General features: G+C 46.0%; 1 protein-coding gene across 2 annotated transcripts in view; it reads right to left on the bottom strand.

Annotated features, from left to right (window-relative positions):
- Positions 1 to 21,651, bottom strand: part of DEF6 (DEF6 guanine nucleotide exchange factor) — an 854,760-nt gene that overhangs the window by 278,036 nt on the left and 555,073 nt on the right. For both annotated transcript variants that reach the window (XM_069756575.1, XM_069756576.1), the window contains exon 6: positions 17,963 to 18,071. In XM_069756575.1, the coding sequence (XP_069612676.1) occupies positions 17,963 to 18,071 (109 nt within the window). The remainder of the gene's footprint in view (positions 1 to 17,962; positions 18,072 to 21,651) is intronic.

A 21,651-nucleotide genomic window follows, 5' to 3' on the forward strand; every position in this document is an offset into this window, starting at 1 on the left:
GCATGTTCCTTGTTGTCCCATTCAAATTCCTCCCACGAGCCCCGTAGTTTGTCATTAAATCCCTCATCTTTTGTAAGATAAGCTGGAAATTTCCATATGTAATGTGTTCCTTTTATCTGGTTATCCACCAATTTCATACCCACCGGAGCATGGTCAGATATGACCAGGTCGTGGATCTCCACTGACTTTGTTCTCTTTTATAGTCTCTCCGAGATCAACAGATACTCTATCCTTGACAAGAATTGGTGGGCATGAGAGAAGTGGGTAAACTTCAGCGCCAAACATCTCTCAATCCAATTTGTCCAAGGCAGTAGGGGAGAATAGTCTTTTTTGAAGGGATCAGACTCTGGCTCTTTCTGTCCTCCTCCCCATTGTGAACTGTGAAAGAAGTTGTTAATTTCTGTTCTGAATAAAATAGAAAAAAAGTATTATGCAATATTGGTCTATGTTCCAGTTATCATCTGTCTACATGCCGATATTTTTATGGCCTGATGTTTTTTTCTTACAATTCCCAGAAATTGGTCAAGGACATACTGTTGTTTCCAAAATTCTGTTCTTAGCCTATTTCTTCCTGAGAACATCAACTTTTGGACTAAGTCACACTGACATATGGAAAGTTCTGGGAAGTACTCCCACATTTTCTTATGTAATTTATCTCATATCCCAGGATGTGTTTGACAACCCATTATATAACTCATATTTCTGCCAGATTATTGTGTAATGCCTCATTCCCCCTTTGATCTTGTACTATAAAACACACTAAGCCAATAAACAAACTATTTGGACACACAACGAGCAGTGTGTCTCTGATTATTGCTTCATCGCTTGGGTACCTAAGACACAAAACACCTGAGTAGGTTGGAAATTCCTCCTCTAACAACTTGGAGGCCCAAGCAAGATATAATATTCTTCCCCTTCGATGCTCATCTCTGACTGAACAATTGACTGCCTCACTCCTGAACAGAAAATCAGATCCTGGGTAAGTGAGTAGATTTATTACACAATTTTCTCTCTGGGAAAGGAGGCTTTCTAGAGTCAGTCTTTGGGGATTTCTAACGGGAAAACCCTTAGGTAAAAGAAAGTATCTGTTATTTGTCTGTTTTTTGTTTAGTACTGTTAACAATTGTTTTAGTTTCATTATGAAGTGCAACATCATTTGTTTTGTCTGTACCTATAATAAGGGTTCCTGTCTGTCTGTTTGTAATGATGTCAATGTTTGTTAATACTGTAAATATTGCAATAGAAGTGTCTTGATTCTGCTCTGCTATGCTTGTCATATGTTTGTTCTATGTTTCTTTCCTTCTTTATTACTTTTATTCTGCTTTTGGTTAGCGAATTATATTAGTTCAGTTTATTGGTGCCTTGTCAGTTTTTAATTGATAAGTAGTACTGATAGTTCTGTGCTGAACTGTTCTGATTATACTACGTTCCTGATATATTGCTGAATCTCTGTTGTGGGGTACGGAGCAGTGCAGGTGATGTATAAAGACTAAATGATGTGTGCTCAATGTATAAATAGCCTTCTCATTAAAAGCAGTGAGTAAGATAAAACTCTCAGGTTAGTTGCCACTCAAAAAAAAACTTACAGGAAGGTCCTTGATGGGAGTTTGTAGTGAAGTGGGAAAGATCACGTGAAGACAATCTATGTGAACATAAAAGCTCATTTTTGTATGCAGCCCTGTACTCAGATAGGACATGAATTAGAGGATATAGTGAACCAAGTAAGAGATTCCACAGATAGATGTGATTTATGTTTTTGTTCATTGGCACTAGAGCATTTTGATACGATGTGGGAAGCGAGAAAGTACAGAAGTACTGTGTGTATGGATGTGATTGAAATATCAGACAAATGCTTCCCATGTGTGCACCACATGCTGTGTGAAAAGTGTCTATGTTCAGTTTGCCAGTATAGGCACAGAGTATACTCTTGTCATATGGTAACTCACCCTCATGGATTGATCAGAAGCTGGGCAGATACTGTATATTAGACTCTAGATGGTATGTGCCAAGGTGGAAAGATAATGTCACGCACAAATATTAACTTATTGAACCCAGAGTGGATTCAGGAATAGACCTTGCATATTCAGAGTCTAATGAGGACTCAGATCCAGATGTATGAGGAGTAAACAGCACTTGTGGTTGGAACTGTGTTGTTCATAGTGATCTACTTTTTCAGGACAGTGTGCATCAACACCAGGACAGAACAGAGAGTTGCGGTTCAGCTTATTACTTTGGAAGCAGGATTGCTGGCTATCATAGTAGACCAGTGGGATCCAGCTTATACATAACAGGGCTGAAGATAGGGGTCGCTACCTTTGACAGCTGTTATGGGTGCTAGATTAACCAGGTCAGGACAGATTACAGATCTGAGATATAAGATAAAGAACCTGGTGGGAAATAAAGCAGATAAGGATACCGCTAATTCTAGAAAAGGCAGAAATGCCAAGAAATGGATGTTTGAATGCTGAAAGATGGAAGCATTTAGGTAAGAAGCATGCCGCATGGATTGATAAATATGACTATGGGATGCAAGTTGCAGTACGGATCAGAACCTCTGAACGACATGGTCTGTTTTAAATACTGAGAATGATGATGAGGCTGAAAGTAATGAAGCGCATTTCAGAGGGAGAATGTATGTAAAAAGATCTGCAGCTACCCCACAGGCACAAGCATCCCCCCCTTTTCTGAGTCAGTCTGTGTCTTCGCAGCTCCCTCCCCCTGTAACAGTGGGTGATGAGATCAGCCCCCCATCCAGCAGCAGCCCAGCAGAATGAGGCTGCATGTGAAAAGGAAGGTTGATTCCAGCATCAGTCCCAATGCAAATGCAGCCAGGCTTCCCAGCATACGATTCCTCTCCTCCTACGTATTCAACTACAAATCAATACCCGGGGCTACCAAATGGGTCCCCGGATAGTTTCTCCACCCCAATAAACAGTCCCCGACAGCAGCAGGAAGCCCTTGCCGAAGGAAGTGAGGACAGGTTTCACTTACAGACTACCCCTACACCTCCCCCGGGTGACAATAAAGCAGGGAAAAAAGTTGGTCCTAAGCAGAGTAGACAGCAAATGGAGGTGTATAGGAAAGGACCAGTCCAGTGAAGGGTTAGTGGGGGCTACAGAAAGTAGTCCCACACACCCACAACCCCCAGTGCACTCAAGCAATCAGCAGGACAGGGGGATAAAAGAGCCATGAGATCCACTACCTGGATCTGTAATAAATGTAACATGCCACAAGATAAAGGAAAACCCCAATATGACATCTGTGCTATGACTGAGAGGGGTGACACTGCAATAGCCCTCCCTGTAATAACACAAATGACCTGCAGACCACAGGAGGATGGAGAGAATCAGGCAAAGATAGATTCCACTACTTGGTATAAACCATGGAGAAGATCTGAGCAACTTGCCATGGCGAATAGCTTCCCAGACCCGTATAAAAATCCCCTTGGATTTTAGAAAGCCATGGAGGGTACAGCTGATAACTATGATGCTGCATGGAATGATTTGGAACCATTATGCCACATCTCTGCCAGGGTGCCGCTAGTTGAGAAAATAAAAGCAGTTCAGGTGAATGCTACACTCCCTGACAGAAGTTATGTCACTTATCCATGTTATGTAAATAAAAGCTTATAAACTGATGTTGAATTCAACAATGAGTCATACAATTTATTAATTAAGTCATCAGGAAAAGCAAAGAATGCCGTCTTACATGCCTCCCAGAGTTCATCTAGATTCTTTGGTTTTGTCTTCCAAGCTTCCTCTTTCATCCTACCCTAAACATGCTCAATAATGTTCATGTCTGGTGACTGGGCTGGCCAGTCCTTGAGCTCCTTGATCTTTTTTGCCTGGAGGAACTTTGTTGTAGAGATGGATGTATGAGATGGAGCACCATCCTGCTGCAGAATTTGACCCCTTTTGTGATTTGGAATATAAGAGGTAGCTAATACTTCTTGATATTTTAGGATATTGAAATTGCCTTCCACCTTGCAAATGTTTTGCAGATGCCCATACTGAATGTAATCCCAGACCATGATCTTTCCACCACCAAATTTAACTATTTTATGGGTGTATTTTGGATCCATACAGGCTCAAGTAGGTCTCCTGCAGTATTTGCGGTGACTGTGGTATAATTCTACTGAAGATTCATCAGAGAAATCCACCTTCTGCCACTTTTCCAGCGTCCATCTGTTTAGCAGGGTGTGGGACTTTGCAAATGCCACACGGTTTTTTATTTGCCTTTTGTTTAGTGCAGGCTTCTGGCACTGATTCGAACATAGAGGCCATTTCGAGACAGAATCCTACAAACTGCTCTAGTTGACATGGGGACTTGAGGTGATCAGGCCTGTTGGAGCTCTGCTGCAGTGGAAGAGGGTCTTGCTTTGGATTTTCTAAACAACAAATATTCCCCCAGAGCAGTTGTCTTGTGGGGTCTGCCAGATCTGGGCTTGTCAAACACATCTCCAGTCTCCTCAAATCTTTTTTTAATTCTTTGTACTTGACACTGAGACACATTAAAGGTGCCAGCCACCTCTGCAGTGGATCTGGTCTTCAGCCTCTTGATAATCCAGGCTTTGGTCGCAGGGTGGATTTTTGGCATGTTGTCAGAGCTCAAGTTGCAGTTCAAGTGAAGGTCTGGGTTGCTGGGTTTCTTTTTATACGCACACACTAATTAAACGATCATTTACTGAGCATAAGTGAGGATGTAAACTGGGATTGGATACATCATATGACCAGGCGACAAAACTTTTGTCTTTCCAAAATCTGACCATTCTGTGTCCATTAACTGATGAATATTTCTGCATTGATGCCAATTTTTTCCTTAACCTAAACCTCATTTCGGAGGGTTTCAGCTTTCAAAAGAATAATTTATACAACCGATGGATGAATTTAACGTCAGGTTATAAGCTTTTATTTACATAACATGGATAAGCGACATAACTTCTGTCAGGGAGTGTATAATACATGAGACACCAGAAGACAAGAAAACTAGGGAGTCAGGACGGCAATTTCTAGCCAGATTACTCATGATTGCCAAAAAGCAGAGGAATTAGCTTCAGGATTACCAGAAATATTTCAGGGTTCAGATGAGCCCATTGATAGATTTTATGCTAGATGTACAGCAGTGTTTACAGATCATGATTATGACCTGAAAAATCCTAGGGAAGCTAGGTTTCTTAAAAATATGTTTCTGACAGGATTAAGAGAAGAGTGAGGCCAGAATGTATCTATGCTACACTTGATTAGTCCCTTCCCATGTTTAGAAGGATAGAGGACCAGATTAACAGTAGGAGAGCAAAGAAGCAGCAAAAGTCAACTCCTATTATGGTGAATTTACCTCCGGATGTATTTAATAATGCTGTGAAAACTGCGGTGCAGGCGACAGGTATATATCAAGGGGAACAGGGGAGAGAACAAAAGGAAAGATGGGATAGTTGACCAATGAGAAGTGTAAACAAAAATTGCGGTCCCCCCACGGGATGGTCCAATGGCTATCACACAATTAAAACTCCCTACTGGGAAACAATTAAAATGCCTGATTGATACGGGGGCGAGTCGTACTGTTATAAGAAAAAGGATATGCCACAATGATTCATGACAGGAAAACTGTCCAGGGTGTAGGAGCAGGGGAACAGTCCATCCCTTGCATGATACAGAACCCATGAATGTGTGAATAGCATGTACCACAGACTTGTGTGCCCAATTGCTAGTCTCAGATGAATGTAAGCTTGATAGGTGCTGATATCCTGAGTGCAATGAATGCAGTTATTTATTAAGTTTGGAAGAAAAGTATTACTGTTACAGGCCCATTGACTGAAGCAATACTCTGCAAATTGACAAAGATGAGGATATTCAGCAAATGCTCAAGCAAATAGCTGCAGAATGGGTAAAGGATAAGAGAGATGTTGGTTTGTTAAGGATTACACCAGTATCTATCAAATTGAAGCCAAGAACTGTACCGTGTATTAGACAATATCCCCTGAGCAGAGAGCAAAAGGTATGTCTAATCGAAACAGATTCCTTGCTAAACTTTTTGTACCACGAAGGATGTAAGGTTTCAAGAGATAAACAGGAAAAAAAAAAAGGAAAATGGTAGGAAAACGTTATTTTCTTACTGCATTTCACCTCAGCTGAAACATAAGCAATTGTGCCCACGTCCATCAGTACACTGAGAACATTCATAGGGCTGATCAGCTACTGTAGAGAATGGATTCCTTCTGTATCACAAATCATGCACCCTCTATTTAATGTGCTGTCAATGTGAAACAAGGGTCAGCCATAGCAACTGACCACAGAAGCAAAAGGGTGGTTCAAGGACCGGAAGGAAGCCATTCGCTCAACCCCAACACCCCAACCCCAACCCTATTTGTACTGTCATAAATCCGTGGTGACATGTTAAGGGTGCACTGTTTTCACACAAATACTTGCCAATATGCAAGAGAAACCAATCTCTAATGCAGATCTAGAGCTTTATGTAGATGGGTCACGGTTTTACAAAGATAGAGCACCTCATACAGGTAGTGCAATAGTTGATCAACATGAGATGGTAAAAAGTGAAGCTTCACCTTCTAGGATGTCTGCTCGGGAAGCTGATTTGAAAGCACTTGCTGAGGCATGTATAATGGCAGAGCATTTACTGATTGCGGTCCCATATGAAAGAGCAGAAAGTTTATTGGTTCTTCTGGTAACAGCTAACATAGAAAAAACTCAGAAAAAATACATACCATGAGATACGGCCTTCCCAAAACCCTGTCTGATGACAAATGCACACTTAGCAAGATGCAGCAGGCCTCCACTGATAAAGGCTAGGAGCGGCACAGGTGCAAACTACTTGATAAAAACAGCCACCCCAACCAAACATTGCAGAGGTTGGCTACCTTGCAGAAAAAATGCTAATTGGGTGACCTCAGAATTCCATCCTGCTGCTAGATTCATATAGGGATACATAATCTGTGTATGCCTAAGGCTATGTTCACACGTTCAGGAATTCATGCAGAAAATTCCTGTGAAAATCCGGACATTTCTGGCAGATTTCCGCATGAAATCCGCATGCGTTTTTTTGAGTGTTTTTTGCGCGGTTTTGAAGCGGTTTTGACGCGGTTTTTGCGCGTTTTTTTCCGGACATTTCCCAATGCATTAGACAGTGGGAAAACTGCGAAAAAAACGCAAAATTAATGAGCAGGTTCATTATTTTTCCGCAATGCGTTTTTCATGCGGAAAAACGCACATCATGTGCACAGAAATTGCGGATTTCATTAAAAATGATAGGATGCTTAATGTATGCAGATTATTTGCGGTTTTATAGCGTTTTTATAGCGCAAAAACGCTAGAAAACCGCAAATAATCTGCAACGTGTGCACATAGCCTAAATGTGGAAAAAGTGCACCGCCTGACCATTGTACCTGCTCCAGCTACCTCAAATTAATTTCATACAGCTTCTAAAGGTAGGCATCTATGAATATGTGTTGGTATGCATCGACTAGTTGACATTTTTTATTATTTATTGATACTCTAAATGTTGAATCAGCCTACATGATACAGCTTATAGTTATTATTAATCAGCATTCCATGGTACATAATTATCTCACAGCCTCTCAAGGGGGATTCTGTCAGGTGGTAGGACCCGCATGCTGCCACTATATAGATCCTTCCCGACTAATGAGTTACTCATGATATAGAATAATTTGAAATGATAAAGGGAAGGGGTGCAAAAAGCCAATTCACTCTATGATTTACCCCTCCCTGAATGGCTCTTATGGTTAAACCCTGTGAACCTGTGGATGGATATCGGGTGTAATTCATGTCCTAATTCAAGCAGTTTTAGTGATACTGATCATTGCAGTGATGATAAAGTTATTTGTTATGCTTTTAAAGAAAATTCTCAGTTCTAATTGCAAATGTTTTCCAGCTAAACGTAAAGCTAAAATCAATACTGACTCTGTGATAAGGCAAACCCCAAGTGATGGCCAGGGCCGGACTGGCCATCGGGCAGTTCTGGCAAATGCTCGATCTTTTGCCCCCCTTCATGCTGTCAGCTCCTGCAGTCAGAAGCGATCAAGCTACTCTATTTAAATCACTGCCGCCACACAGGATGAAGTTTGCGGCTGCCCTCTGATGTCCTGATCACCAGCTGCAGTGAGGTAACTGAGACTGGCAGGGGGGAGGGGGAGCGCGCTCTGCTCTTCTGTGCTGCTCTGACTCTGCCACTTGCACTTACTGCTGTTTGTTATCACGACATCATACCGGCCGCCCACTTCCTCCTGTCCAGCCTGGTGGCAGAGATAGAGAAGATTTAGGAGCTGCTGAGAAAGGAGTGTCCTGAGCAGAAGCACAGAAAGCCCCGAAGTTTTACCAAGAAGAAAAGAAGCTGTTGAAAGGCAAGCATTAATAGAATTAAGAAGAAAAATAAAGCTGTGTCCACTCTGCTCCCGCACCACTAAGGCTATGCTTCCACGGTCGATATTGGATGCAGCTCGGTCCTAAGCGCTGACGGCTTCTGTACGTGCGGTGATTCTGCATGTGTTTGTAGAACCGTGCGGAATCACCGCATCCTATACATTGGACTGTGCTATTTATCTTGCAGACAGTGAGCGTCTTTGCAAGATAAATAGACATGCTGCTGTCTGGAAAGAAGCCCAGCATGTCCGTTTACATAGGGAGGCCGGAGGCATCTTTGTACACATAGTGGAGATTGGATTTCAGAAAATCCCCTCCACTATGGTATAACATCGGGACGCTGCGGATAGGACAGGCCGGAGCGAGCCGCCCCCTCCCCCCCGCGGCTAAGTGAAGGCCAACATGACAGGGGTTAGGAGAGGAGGGGGTGGGCATTTTTAGGCTAATTAGAGGGGTGGGGGGCTAGTGGCAGGGGGTATTGTAAGGGGCAGGGGGCGGGGGCAGGTCAGTTCCCGCTCACCTTCGCAGAAGCATGGCCAGCGTGGACGCCGTCCTGGAGAGCCTGAGGGCGGCTGCAGCTTCTCGCCCTCCGGGTTGTCTGGAAGCGCAGGTGGCTCACCTGATGGATGGCGGCGGTGGAGGACCTTCATCAGCGGTCCCCCCCTTGGAGCGGCGAGCTCGGCGGACACGGCCCCCTGAGCAGCTGTCGCCGGATTCCGGGCCACGTGCCCCCCGCAGGCGCAGGAGCCCCTCCCGGGACCCTCCGGCCGGGCGCCAGTAAGAGCAGCGGCGAGCAGGCCCCGGCCTGGGAGGAATCAGATAGCCGGGCGGGGCACAGCGGCGGTTGCGAGGCCCTCACCTCGTGGCGCGGTGGGGGTAGAGCCAAGACGCGCCGGGCAACGGCTGGGGCCTAGGGCATCGGGAGGCCGCGGCGGTGATGTGCCTGCCGCGCGGCCTGCCTCGGCAACAGCGACCGGGTCTGGAGGAGAGGTAGCGGCCGGAGGATCGGGCGGCCCGAGGCTGGACGGCGCCGGGCCGGCCCCTGCAGTGGCAGCGGGGAGTCTCCCTGCTCCAGGGCTGAGGCCTGGTCAGTCTCCTGTGGCAGCAAGAAGCGTGGCGGGCAGCGGACAGCGTGCCCCTTATTCACCAGCTCGGACGGTATCTTCCCCTGGCACCTGGAGCCCGGATCCGATGCCTCAGGTACCGGCGACGTTCCAGAGCACCGGGTCAGATGGTCAGCACCAAGGTTCATCGGTGGACGGTTCGGTGGCGGATTGGGCGGTTCGCAGACGTCCGGATACCAGCACTCTGGCTGGAGGGACCACAGATCCCTTGCAGCCCGGTGAGTATGCGTCTGTGTCTCGTTTGTGTCATTCTGATGCGAGTTCTCCTGCAGTTGGTGGTGGTCAGGGAGCGCTTAGCGGTTTAGCTGTGGCGGGTTTGGCAGGCGGTGGGGAAGCGGTGGGGGTCCGGGAGCTTTTAGCTGGCGTGCAGACATTGTTGGCGAGATTGGATAGCGGTGTAGGTCCGCAGGGGTTTTTGGGTGCGTGGTCGGGTCCGCAGGCGGGTCCAGTTAATGCAGCGGCGGCGCAGGTTGAGGTCTCGGAACCGGTTTCCGTTTCGGTGCAGACGGAAAAAGAGAAGGAGTGTAGGATCCATTTGGACGATAGGGCGCACGGGGAGGTATATGTGTGTTTTGAGAGCCAATTGGGGGCGCATCTTAAAAAAGAGGTTAGAGAAAAGATAAGTAAAGATGAATATGTGGAAATCTTTTCATTGCTTCCGCTGGAAAAATTTAATCTGGATAAGGGGAAGAAGGATGATTCGAGGAAAGAGGAGGAGGAAAAACGGCGGTGGCGTTTGATTCCCCGGACTTTTGCCAATTGGCTTCAGGCTTTCGCCATCCTGGCCAGTGTTATTGGTGAGACGGCGCCCGAGAATTGTTCGGGTTTATTTTGCTACATGGATTCCATCAGTGAGTCTCACAGGGTGTACGGCGGACAGGCGTGGCTTAGGTACGACGAGCAGTACAGACAGAGAAAAGCTGTTCGGCCGGCCATTAGATGGGACCAGAAAGATATTGGTCTTTGGTTGCGCGTAATGGCGCAGTAAAAGTTCAGTACCCCCTTTCACGGGGGGGCCGGTGCTTCCGGCCATGGTTCACAGCCCGGTGCTGCGAGTACCTCAGGTAATGCGGGACAGGCAGGCGGACAGAAATTGGGCGTCTGCTGGCAATTTAATGAGGGACAGTGCAAATTTGGAGTCAATTGTAAATTTAAGCATTTGTGCTCCCACTGCAGCGGTACCTCCCACGGAGCCGCAGAATGTTTTAAAAAAGGCAAGGCAAAGTCAGGTTCAGTTAATTCCTATGGGGGAGACACCGGTGAAGGTGGAAAGGATGGCCCCTTATCTAAATAGATACCCGGATAGGGAAAAGGCGGCCTTGTTGTTGTCAGGCTTTACGGAAGGTTTTGTTATTCCGGCCCCTTCCTTTGCGGTCCCCTTGGTTAGAAAAATTTTGCGGTCAGCTTAGTTGCATGCTGAGGTGGTTTCGGAAAAATTACGTAAGGAGGTGGCGCTGGGCCGCATGGCGGGCCCATTTGAACATGCTCCGTTTGAGGATTTAGTCGTCTCCCCCTTGGGTGTAGTCCCTAAAAATGAGATGGGAAAATTTCGCCTGATTCAGCATTTGTCGTACCCCAAGGGGAGATCGGTGAATGACGGCATTGATCCGGAGCTGTGTTCGGTGGTGTATGCATCATTTGATGAGGCGGCGATTTGGGTGCAAAAATGCGGAAAAGGTGCTCTTCTTGCCAAGACGGACATAGAATCCGCTTTCCGCCTGTTGCCAGTTCATCCGTCTAGCATTAGACTTCTTGGTTGTTTTTGGGAGGATCGATTTTTTTTGTCGATAGGTGTTTACCCATGGGTTGTTCGTTATCTTGTGCCCTGTTCGAGGCTTTTAAGTTCCTTTTTGGAATGGGTAGTTCGAGACGTTTCTGGTTGTGATTCGATTTTGCACTACTTAGACGATTTTTTGTGCGTCGGCCCGGCGGGGTCTGACTGTTGTTCCAGGATTTTGAGTGCAATAGAATGGGTGGCTTTTTGTTTTGGTGTTCCGCTGGCCCCGGGTAAGACGGAGGGCCCGAGCATGTGCTTGTGTTTTTTAGGTATCGTCATCGATACCGTTCGGTGGGAGTTTCGGTTGCCGGAGGACAAAGTGGCAGGCCTTCGGGATGAGGTGTGGCGGGTTGGTTGCCTGCGCAAGCTGCCTTTGCGAGAATTGCAATCATTGCTAAGAAAACTTAATTTTGCTTGTCGAGTCATGCCGATGGGCCGAGTTTTTTCTAGGAGGTTGGCTAGTGCGACTTCGGGAGTCAAGGCTCCCCACCATTTCGTACGGTTGTCGGCTGAACATAAGGAGGATTTGGTGGTTTGGAGTGAGTTCTTGAAGACGTAAAGACGTATAATGGCAGGTCCTTGTTTATCGAGGGTGTGATTGACAATGAGTCATTGGAATTATTTACCGATGCAGCCGGTGGGTCGGGTTTCGGAGCGTACTTTCAGGGTCAATGGTGTGCGTCAAAATGGCCAGCGAGTTGGATTTCCCCTGGCCTGGTTCGTAACATTGCGTTGTTGGAAATTTTTCCTATTTTGGTAACGGTGCATTTGTGGCAGGGGATTTTTCGAAATAGGCGAGTTCGCTTTCACTGTGATAACTTGGGGGTGGTTTGCGCGGTTAACAGCTTGTCCGCGTCATCGCCCCCGGTGGTGCGTGTGTTAAGGCAATTGGTGTTGTTGTGTTTGTCTTTGAATGCACACGTAACTGCATCGCATGTGCCGGGAGTTTGTAATTCCATCGCTGACTCTCTTTCTCGTTTACAGTTCGATCGTTTCCGGTCTTTGGCTCCAGAGGCTCAAGTGGTCGGGTTGGAGTGCCCTGCGGAACTTTGGCTAGTGGTATCCGGGACGATGAGGCGTTGATTAAGGCGTCGTTGGCTCCTAGAACTTGGGAGGCTTATCAGGCGATTTGGAGGGAGTGGGAGGACTTGTTTTCGACCGCATGTTGTGGGTCGAGTCAGGAAGACCAGGTGGGGTTCCTGCTGTCATGGTTGAGTCGTGGGGCATCGGTTGGATTGTCATCTTCTAAAGTGTCAAGAGTCTTGGCGGCTTTGGCCTTTGGTTTTAAATTGCGGGGTCTGTGCGATATTACCAAGTCTTTTTTGGTGCAGCGAGCAGTAAAAGGTTTCAGGCGGCGGCCGGAGAAAAAGGATTCTAGGCGGCCGGTTTCCTTTAAAGTATTAGAGAAGTTGGGCGAGGTGTTGTCGTCCTTATGTTTTTCGGTTTTGGAGCTTTGTTTATTTCGGCTGGCTTTTTCCTTAGCCTTTTTCAGGGCTTTTCGAGTTGGCGAGTTAGTGTTGCCTAGTAATTGGGTGTCGGGGGGACTTTTGGCCAGGGATGTGTTTTTGTCCGATGGTCGCGTGGAACTGTGGTTACGGCGATCAAAATCGGATCAGGAGGGCCGGGGTAGTAGGATCGTGTTGGGCTCAGTTGATGGTTCGGCTATGTGTCCTGTTGCTTATCTGCGCCGGTACTGGGGCCTTCAGCCTAGGCGCGATCGATCATTATTGTGTCATCAAGATGGTTCTTGTTTGTCTCGTTACCAATTCACAGCGGTTTTTAAAAGGGCAATTGCGCTGTTGGGATTGGATGGGGCCTGCTTTGCCCCCCATTCTTTTCGGATTGGGGCCGCGACTGAGGCTGCACTTGGGGGTCTCGGGGCTCCCGCCATTCGGCGGATCGGCAGGTGGTGATTAAGCAGGTTTCGCAGTTACGTGCGTCCACAGGGGATGGTTGATGGGGAGTTTTAAGAGTTATGTTGTAGGTTTTTTCTATGGTGTGGGTTTTATTTTGAGTTTTGTGTTTTTGTTTTCCAGGTCGCCAGGCGTTACTGGTGTGGATTTTCGGACACTCATATGTCCATTGGGGAGCGCTGCGGGCCAATGTGCGGACGGAGGGCAGACAGCTCGGTTATGACCGAAGTGTGGCAGTGATCCGGTGGCTTGGTTTTCGGGGGATGGCTTGGAATCGAGTGTTGCGCGAGATCCATAACGGTGTGAGTTTGGACAGAGCCCCGGATGTGTTGGTTTTACATGTTGGGGGTAACGATTTGGGGGCCCGGCCTTTTCGGGAGTTGGTAAAGGACATAAAGCAGGATTGCTTGAGGTTATGGGTATTGTACCCAGGTTTGACCATTGTCTGGTCTGACATTGTTCCACGGAAACGGTGGAAGCATATGAGATCTTTGGAGAAAATCGATAAGGCCAGGATAAAAGTTAATAGGGCAGTGTCCACCTTCGTGTCTCGGAATGGGGGCGTGGCGGTGAGGCACTTTGAATTGGAAAAAAGTAAAGGGGAGTATTGGTTGGCTGACGGTGTTCATTTGAATGCCGTGGGCATGGATTTTTGGACTCTGGGTCTTCAGGAAGGCATTAAAAGGGCCATAGCTTTTCGTTTTGGTGGGGTCTCGGGCCTTTAAGGTGTTCAAAGGCCTCTCGTGGGGCGGCTGGGGGGAGTCCTTGGAGTTGGTGAAAATTGGTTTGGGGGGTCCATTGGCATATGGCTCCCCCGTTTGGAGTTAATTTGTTTCGGATCTGGTGAATGGTGGTGGGGAGTTCCGGCACGGGTGGTCGGATCTCCAGATTAGTACCATGAACAGTGAACCCTCTTGTGGGTTTTTGGTGCTCCCGAGCCAGGGTTACGACGGCTGGGAGTAAAACATTGGTTAAGTTGTTGTTCACTTTATGGGTTGTTAAATCACCAGATTCTTGGGGGCTCCAAGGACTTCTCCTAGTTTTAAAATGTTAATGTTTTTTACATTTATTGTTAATGTTTGATGTTTAATAAAAGAGGCTGCTGTGGCCTATACTATTCCAACAAAATTATGTCTCTGTCATTAATTGGAAAGGTGGGTGGGTAAAATGGTGGGTTGGTAAATAGGGGTACCAACAATTAGTTGGATTAAAGGGTATTTGCTATTCCCATGGAGCGCCTTCGACTATACCAAGGTCAAGGACAGGCCGGAGCGAGCCGCCCCCTCCCCCCCCGCCGCTAAGTGAAGGCCAACATGACAGGGGTTAGGAGAGGAGGGGGTGGGCGTTTTTAGGCTAATTAGAGGGGTGGGGGGCTAGTGGCAGGGGGTATTGTAAGGGGCAGGGGGCGGGGGCAGGTCAGTTCCCGCTCACCTTCGCAGAAGCATCCCTCCCTCCCGCCCTAATTTTCCTTTCTTTCTGGGGGTTACATCGCTTGGTTGAGCGGGTAGTTATAGGAATATTTCACGTTGTTTTAGCTTCAGGTCATTGTGGCCTTGGCGGCTGGGGGGAGTCCTTGGAGTTGGTGAAAATTGGTTTGGGGGGTCCATTGGCATATGGCTCCCCCGTTTGGAGTTAATTTGTTTCGGATCTGGTGAATGGTGGTGGGGAGTTCCGGCACGGGTGGTCGGATCTCCAGATTAGTACCGTGAACAGTGAACCCTCTTGTGGGTTTTTGGTGCTCCCGAGCCAGGGTTACAACGGCTGGGAGTAAAACATTGGTTAAGTTGTTGTTCACTTTATGGGTTGCTAAATCACCAGATTCTTGGGGGCTCCAAGGACTTCTCCTAGCTTTAAAATGTTAATGTTTTTTACATTTATTGTTAATGTTTGATGTTTAATAAAAGAGGCTGCTGTGGCCTATACTATTCCAACAAAATTATGTCTCTGTCATTAATTGGTAAGGGGGGTGGGTAAAATGGTGGGTTGGTAAATAGGGGTACCAACAATTAGTTGGATTAAAGCGTATTTGCTATTCCCATGGAGCGCCTTCGACTATACCAAGGTCATGGACATTGCGGCTGTAAACAGTGTCCAATCCACAATGTTTACTGACCTGCACAAAAATGCCTAGGGATGATATAAAACAGATAGGTTGGAAAGCGCAAACGGTGTAAGACATGTCCGCTGCTCCTGTCAGCACCACTAAGCATACACAGATGTTAATTTCACCGCACTCCCAATGCGATAGCACCTATGGAATCTTAAAGGGAATCTGATGGCTGATGCATGCTGCTGGTTCCACAGGCCGCATATGTCAGACATTGGCTGTATGAGTCCAGAAAGTTATTTTTTTCTCTGTGATGCCGCAGCGTTTCAGAGACAAACATACCTGACTTAGATCGTACAGCCAGTGCCGCACACGTGCTGCCCAAGGGGTCACACAGCAGATATCAACGGTCAGGTTCACTTAAAGGGTATGTGTAAACATTCAGTATTAGGCAGTGCTTTGGACGCAGTGCATGTCTGCTGTGTCCAAAATGCTGCCGGCTTCTGAATGCAGGTGAATCCGCATGTGTTCACTGATCTGTGCGGAATCACCAAGTCCAATACATAGTATGGGTGATATTTATCTTGTGGAGACTCACATCTTGGCAAGAGAAATTGACATGCTGCGGTCTGGAGAGACGCGCCACATGTCCATCTCAGCAGGGAAGTCACGGGCGCCAATGCACGCATAGTGGACATGGGATTTCTTGAATTACATGCGCGCGAGATTCGAACTCGGCTTCAGGAAAATGGCCGCCGCGATGTCCATCTGCGCACGCGCGGCATCCCGCGGCCATTTTCCTGAAGCCCCGGGAAGCAGGAGACTCCATCTGCGCACGCGCGGCCTCAGGAAGATGGCCGCGCCCACCGAGAAACCGCTGAATAGCGGCGAGCGCGCTCTTTTTCTACAGCTGCGCAATGCATTCGGCACTTGCGCATGCGAGAAGCACTACGCCACCAACAGGAACATAAGCAAGATGTGGGGGAGAAACAGCGCTGTGACCACGCCCATCCGACCTGACCAGCCTGATTGACAGGCGAAAAAGGCCACTTTTGTAAGGTATTTCGGCAGGACAAAAAATACCCTATTGTAAAGCACAGCTCAGGCCCTATTTAACGGTATTTTTATCTCCTACTGAAAAAACGGGGTGACAGGTTCCCTTTGAGATGATTCCAAATGGTTCAATGAACACATGGAGAATCACCGCACGTACAAAAGCCAGCAGCGCTTACGACGAAGCTGTTATGTGCTGCGTCCAAAGTGCTGCCAATGCTGACCGTGGAAACATAGCCTTAGTGGCATTGGAGCAGCATGGACACAGCTTTTTTATTCTTAATTCAATTAATGCTTGCCTTTTACCAGCTTCTTTTTTCCTAGGTACAACTTCAGGGCTTTCTGTGATTCTGCTCAGGACACTGACATTAAGGTTCAGCAGCTCCTAAATCTTTTCTGTCCCTGCCGCCTCACTGGACAGGAGAAAGTGGGTGGTCTAATGTCCTGATCACCAGCTGCAGTAAGTGGCAGGGTCGGAGCAGCACAGAAGAGCAGAGCGCGCCTCTCCCCCTCCTCCCAGCCAGTCTCTATGTTACTTCACCGCAGCTGGTGACCAGGACATCAGACGGCAGCTGCGAACTTCATCCCGTGCAGCGGCAGTGATTTTAACAGAGCAGCGCAATCGCTGCTGGCTGCAGAAGCTGACAGCATGAAGGAGCATAGATCGAGCGGCCCACTACAGCGACCGGCCGTTCTGGCATTTGCCAGAAATGCCCGATGGCCAGTCCGGCCCTGGGTCTGAATACTTATGACCATCTGATATTTCAGTTTTTCTTTTTTAATAAATTTGCAAAAAATACTACATTTCTGTTTTTTTTTGTCAAGATGGGGTGCAGAGTGTACATTAATGAGTAAAAATGAACTTTTATGAATTTATTAAATGGCTGCAATGAAACAAAGAGTGAAAAATTTATAGGGGTCTGAATACTTTTCGTACCCACTGTATATTCACCATTGTTGTGTTCTGTGTATTCTTTTCCTACTATGAGTAGCTAATTGGCTCACTCTCACTATTTTTTGTGCTGTCAGGCACCTGTAGCTGTTACATGGTGCCTTTACAACATTATAATATCAGGTTCATACTGACATAGGTCTTTAAACACATAATACTGTGTTTAAACAACGTATTGTCACTATGTACCTGATAACATTTCTAATATGTATATAATGCATATATTTATTACTTCTCAACTAATTTACAAAGTTGTCATCTTGAGGCTATGTGCACACGTCAGGATTTTTTCCTGACAAAATCCTGAGATTTCTGCCAGAAATTAGCGTGCTTTTTTTTCGCGGAATTTGCACGTTTTTGACTCGTTTTTTGCGTGGATTTTTTGCAGATTTTTTGCGTTTTTTTCCGGACACTCCAATTTGATGGGAAATCCGCAAAAAATCCGCAAAAATTATGAACATGTCCTTTTTTTTGCGGAATGCTTTTTTTTTTGCGGAAAAAAACACAAACATATGCACAAAAAATGCGGAATGCATTCTAAATGATAGGGTGCATAATGTTTGCTTTTTTTTTAGCAATTTTATAGCATTTTTATCGGGAAATTCCGCAAAAAAATACTAAAAATCCAGACGTGTGCACATACCCTAATAGATCAATTATATTTGTTATTTTCTGTGCTTTCTTAAAATATGCATAACTGCACCTGTTACCCATTCTTGTCTGTGCTTGGTATCAGACGCACTCATTTCATAAGTTTTTGTGGCCGTTTTCACACAAAACATACAACGGCGACCATCTTTATCTGGGAAAACCTATGAAACAAAGAAGATTAAAAAGTCTCAAAAGACATAAAATACTGAAAGAGAATTTTCTGAGAGGTGACATTCCGCTGCATCATTAATAAGTGTGTGTATCCAACACAGATATCAGCGAGAAAGTTTTTAATGATGAAAAATCAATAGCTACTACATAAAAATACACGTTATTACTTTGAAAAGTGCTTTTCTCACAATGCACTCAAAGACTTACAGACTTACATCAAATGTTCAAAATAAAAATGAAAGATGTCACAAGATTTTATAATACTGGATACACATATATACATATGTATCATTATAAATGGATACATTTTAGAGGACAGGGACTCATTTTTAAATGTTACTTCTTTTTTATTCTACAGCCTTGGTGCATCACTGTAAATATTAGGCTGTAGAATTATCGTGAATCTGTCAAAGACCTTGTTCTGACAGCAGGATCTGTAACCCTTATCCCTCATCTCCTGAACTCTTCTTAGCTGAATTATGACCTCATCAATGATCAACTTTGAGAGGCTACAGAAGCTATATGAAGCAACGTGGTTAATTTAAAAAAGTGCTTTAACCCCTTCACATATAGGTATGACAGAGGTCGCCTCCCCTTCTTTGATGCAAGTTTGATGCTGAGCCAACTTTTCAGGCATGTGGCAGGTGATCTAATCAGCTGTCATGTACCCCTAACAGCCATGGGTGGAATCACAATCCACCCACAGCTGTTAACATGTTAAATGCCACTGTCAATGTTTGACAGCGTCATTTAACATGCTCACGTTGGAAGTGCATCACTAACTCTGCCCATTGGCACCCCTGTCATATGATCATGGGGCGCCGATGCATTGGCATGACAACCAGGTGTCTATAGAAGACCACTGTGGTTATCATATCTTATTTGCTATGAGTGCCGCCCAGTGGCAGGTGTTCATAGCAGATGATTCTTCCTGCTAGATATAGAAGGACTAAGCCTTGCTATGTGAAGCAGAAGTGATCAGATGATCACAACTTCAAGTCAAGTCTTCTAAGGAGACTATTGAAGCTTGGAAAAAGTTAAAAAAAAATTTAAAAAATATAAAAAAAATCTAAAAGTTCAAATCGCCTCATCTTTTGCTCCATTCAGAATAAAACAATAAAAAAAATTCAAAATACACATATTTGTTATCGCTGCCTTCAGAAACACCCGATCGATCAAAATATAAAATTAATTAATTGAATCAATAAATGGTCTAACAGGAAAAAAAATCAAAACGCTAAATTACCTTTTTTGGTCATCACAACAATGTAATAAAATGCAGGCGATCAAAACATTATATCTAGCCCATAACTATATCAATGAAAACATCTGCTCAGTGCACAAAAATAAGCCCTCCTTCAGCCCTAAATTCTGAAAAATAGAGATGTTATGGGTCGCGGAAAATGGCGCCATTTGTTTTTTGTTTTTGTAACAAATTTTGCATTTTTTTTCACCACTGAACTCACAAAGAAACTATACATGTTTGGTATTTACGAACTCGTGATGACCTGGAGAATCATAATTTCAGGTCAGTTTTAGTATTTAGTGAACATGGTAAAATAAATAATTGTGGAATTTCACTTTTTTGAAATTTTGACAGCGCATGGATATTTTCTTCCTGTCTTCCGATACACTATATGGTAATATCAATAATGTTGTTCAAAAGTACAACTCGTCCAGCAGAAAAGCCCTCACATGGTGATATTGACAAAACAATAAAAAAGTTATGGCTCTGGGATAACTGGGAGAAAACAACGAAAACACAAAAATGGAAAATCCCAAGGTCATGAAGGGGTTCACCAAACCATGCATTTGTCTGTAAAGAATGGTACATATATTTGTGAAAATTCTCTGCTGGAGGAATTATACTCGCATTTGAGCTGTGTCATACTGGGTGGCGAAATTATCTATATTTTGTCACTGTATTGGATATATTATATTACAACATCAGTATATATGTACCATCAAATGGAAGTTAGTGCGTTTATAAAAAGTAGCACAAAATGATTCCATTGCTATATATGCAACACCCCAGGTAACCGGTTCTTGCAGTGATGTTGCCTTCCTTTCCAGGCAGGTGATATCACGCTTGGAGGCAAGGGAGATTCTTTCTGTCAGGTAAGGCAATCACATTCAACACATCTGAATCTAGGCCAGGAGGGGGAGCTCGGGACCCGGATTCAGGGGAGCTTCCTTAGACTTTATGTATTCTGGTCTGGAGGAGGAGCCAGTGAGTGTTAGCCAGTCTGAGGGAGACAGTGGAGGGAGACAGTTCTCTTGGAGTGAGAAGAAGGACATCTGGAGCAGACGTGGGGGCCGAGCAGCCACGAGGGAGCTGCAATCCCTGGAAAGAGGATTACTGAAAGAGAAGAATTGTGGAGGAGCTTAGAGGGAAGAAGCACAGAAGAGGAAGAGGCTCAGCAGGGGAACAGCGACAGGACACCCTGGGTGCCAGAGCGCAGAACCGGGTACCGGGAGCCCGAGGCTATAGTGGGACTTTAGGACACTTAGCAGAATCGGAGGGCATAGGACTGTATGTCAATTGCCTGCATCAAGTCTGGGGTGAAGCAGTGACCTTAGAGCCCAGGGCATGATAGAGACCCTTTATACAGACTCGAACTGCCTATCGTACAGACATCTGTCTTAGGACAGGAGAGAGGGGACTTGCACTGAGCATCAAGCGGCAGGGACATAACCAACTAAACAGCGCTAGTAGGAAAGGCTTACGGACCTCACCTGGGAGAGGAATCTCCTATTGCCTCCAAGCCGGTCGGACCACAGCTACCTTGCACTTGATCTCCTGGACTGAGGACTACCACTACCATCAGTAAACCAGGTAAAGACTGCAAACATGTGTCCTCGTTCTTTCCCATACAATCCACCACACCATAGGTGCCCTACACTTTTGAAGCCCTGGGGACCCGCTTCACCTGTAGGAAGCATCACCATCTTGCTGCATACCATCACCCCAGAGGACCTCTTTAAGCAGCATTGGTCCTCACTGACCGAAAACCACAGGTGGGGTCATGAACATAGACATTACAAATTCCCTTAAAAACCTTCCCCTTCAATTGGGTGCCCAGGGCCGCGGACCGGGTCACAGCCACCATGATACCCCTTTAAGTACCGGACCCGGTACTGAGTACCCCACTGCCCTGGTAGGGTGCTCCAACTTGGCATCACGAACAGGATGGACCGACCCATTGAAGTGGGTCATGTGCGCCTTAGAGTCTGATTTGCGGTGTGATTATAGAACTGTAAATTGCGCCAAAACTGCCGCCATTATAGCACCATGTAGCGTGCAGGAGGAAATGGGCGCGTTGTTGTGGGCGGCACCTGGAGGAACAGCGCGAAATCTATGGCCGCTCCTCATGAGTACTACTATGTCCGAGAAATATGCCCATCAACTAGAGAGGTGCACCTACTGATCTGGGATGGTGAAGAGAAGTAAAGGAACTGCCTACGAAGACGGGTGCGGTACAGCAAAACTGCGGGAAACAACACCGAGGAGGCAGAACCGGAAATAAACATGGCGGAGGGAGGTGAGCGGACCCCGGAGCGTGGGATGGA

This window comes from Ranitomeya imitator, chromosome 3, assembly GCF_032444005.1.
Source record: "Ranitomeya imitator isolate aRanImi1 chromosome 3, aRanImi1.pri, whole genome shotgun sequence".
Classification (NCBI taxonomy): Eukaryota; Metazoa; Chordata; class Amphibia; order Anura; family Dendrobatidae; genus Ranitomeya; species Ranitomeya imitator.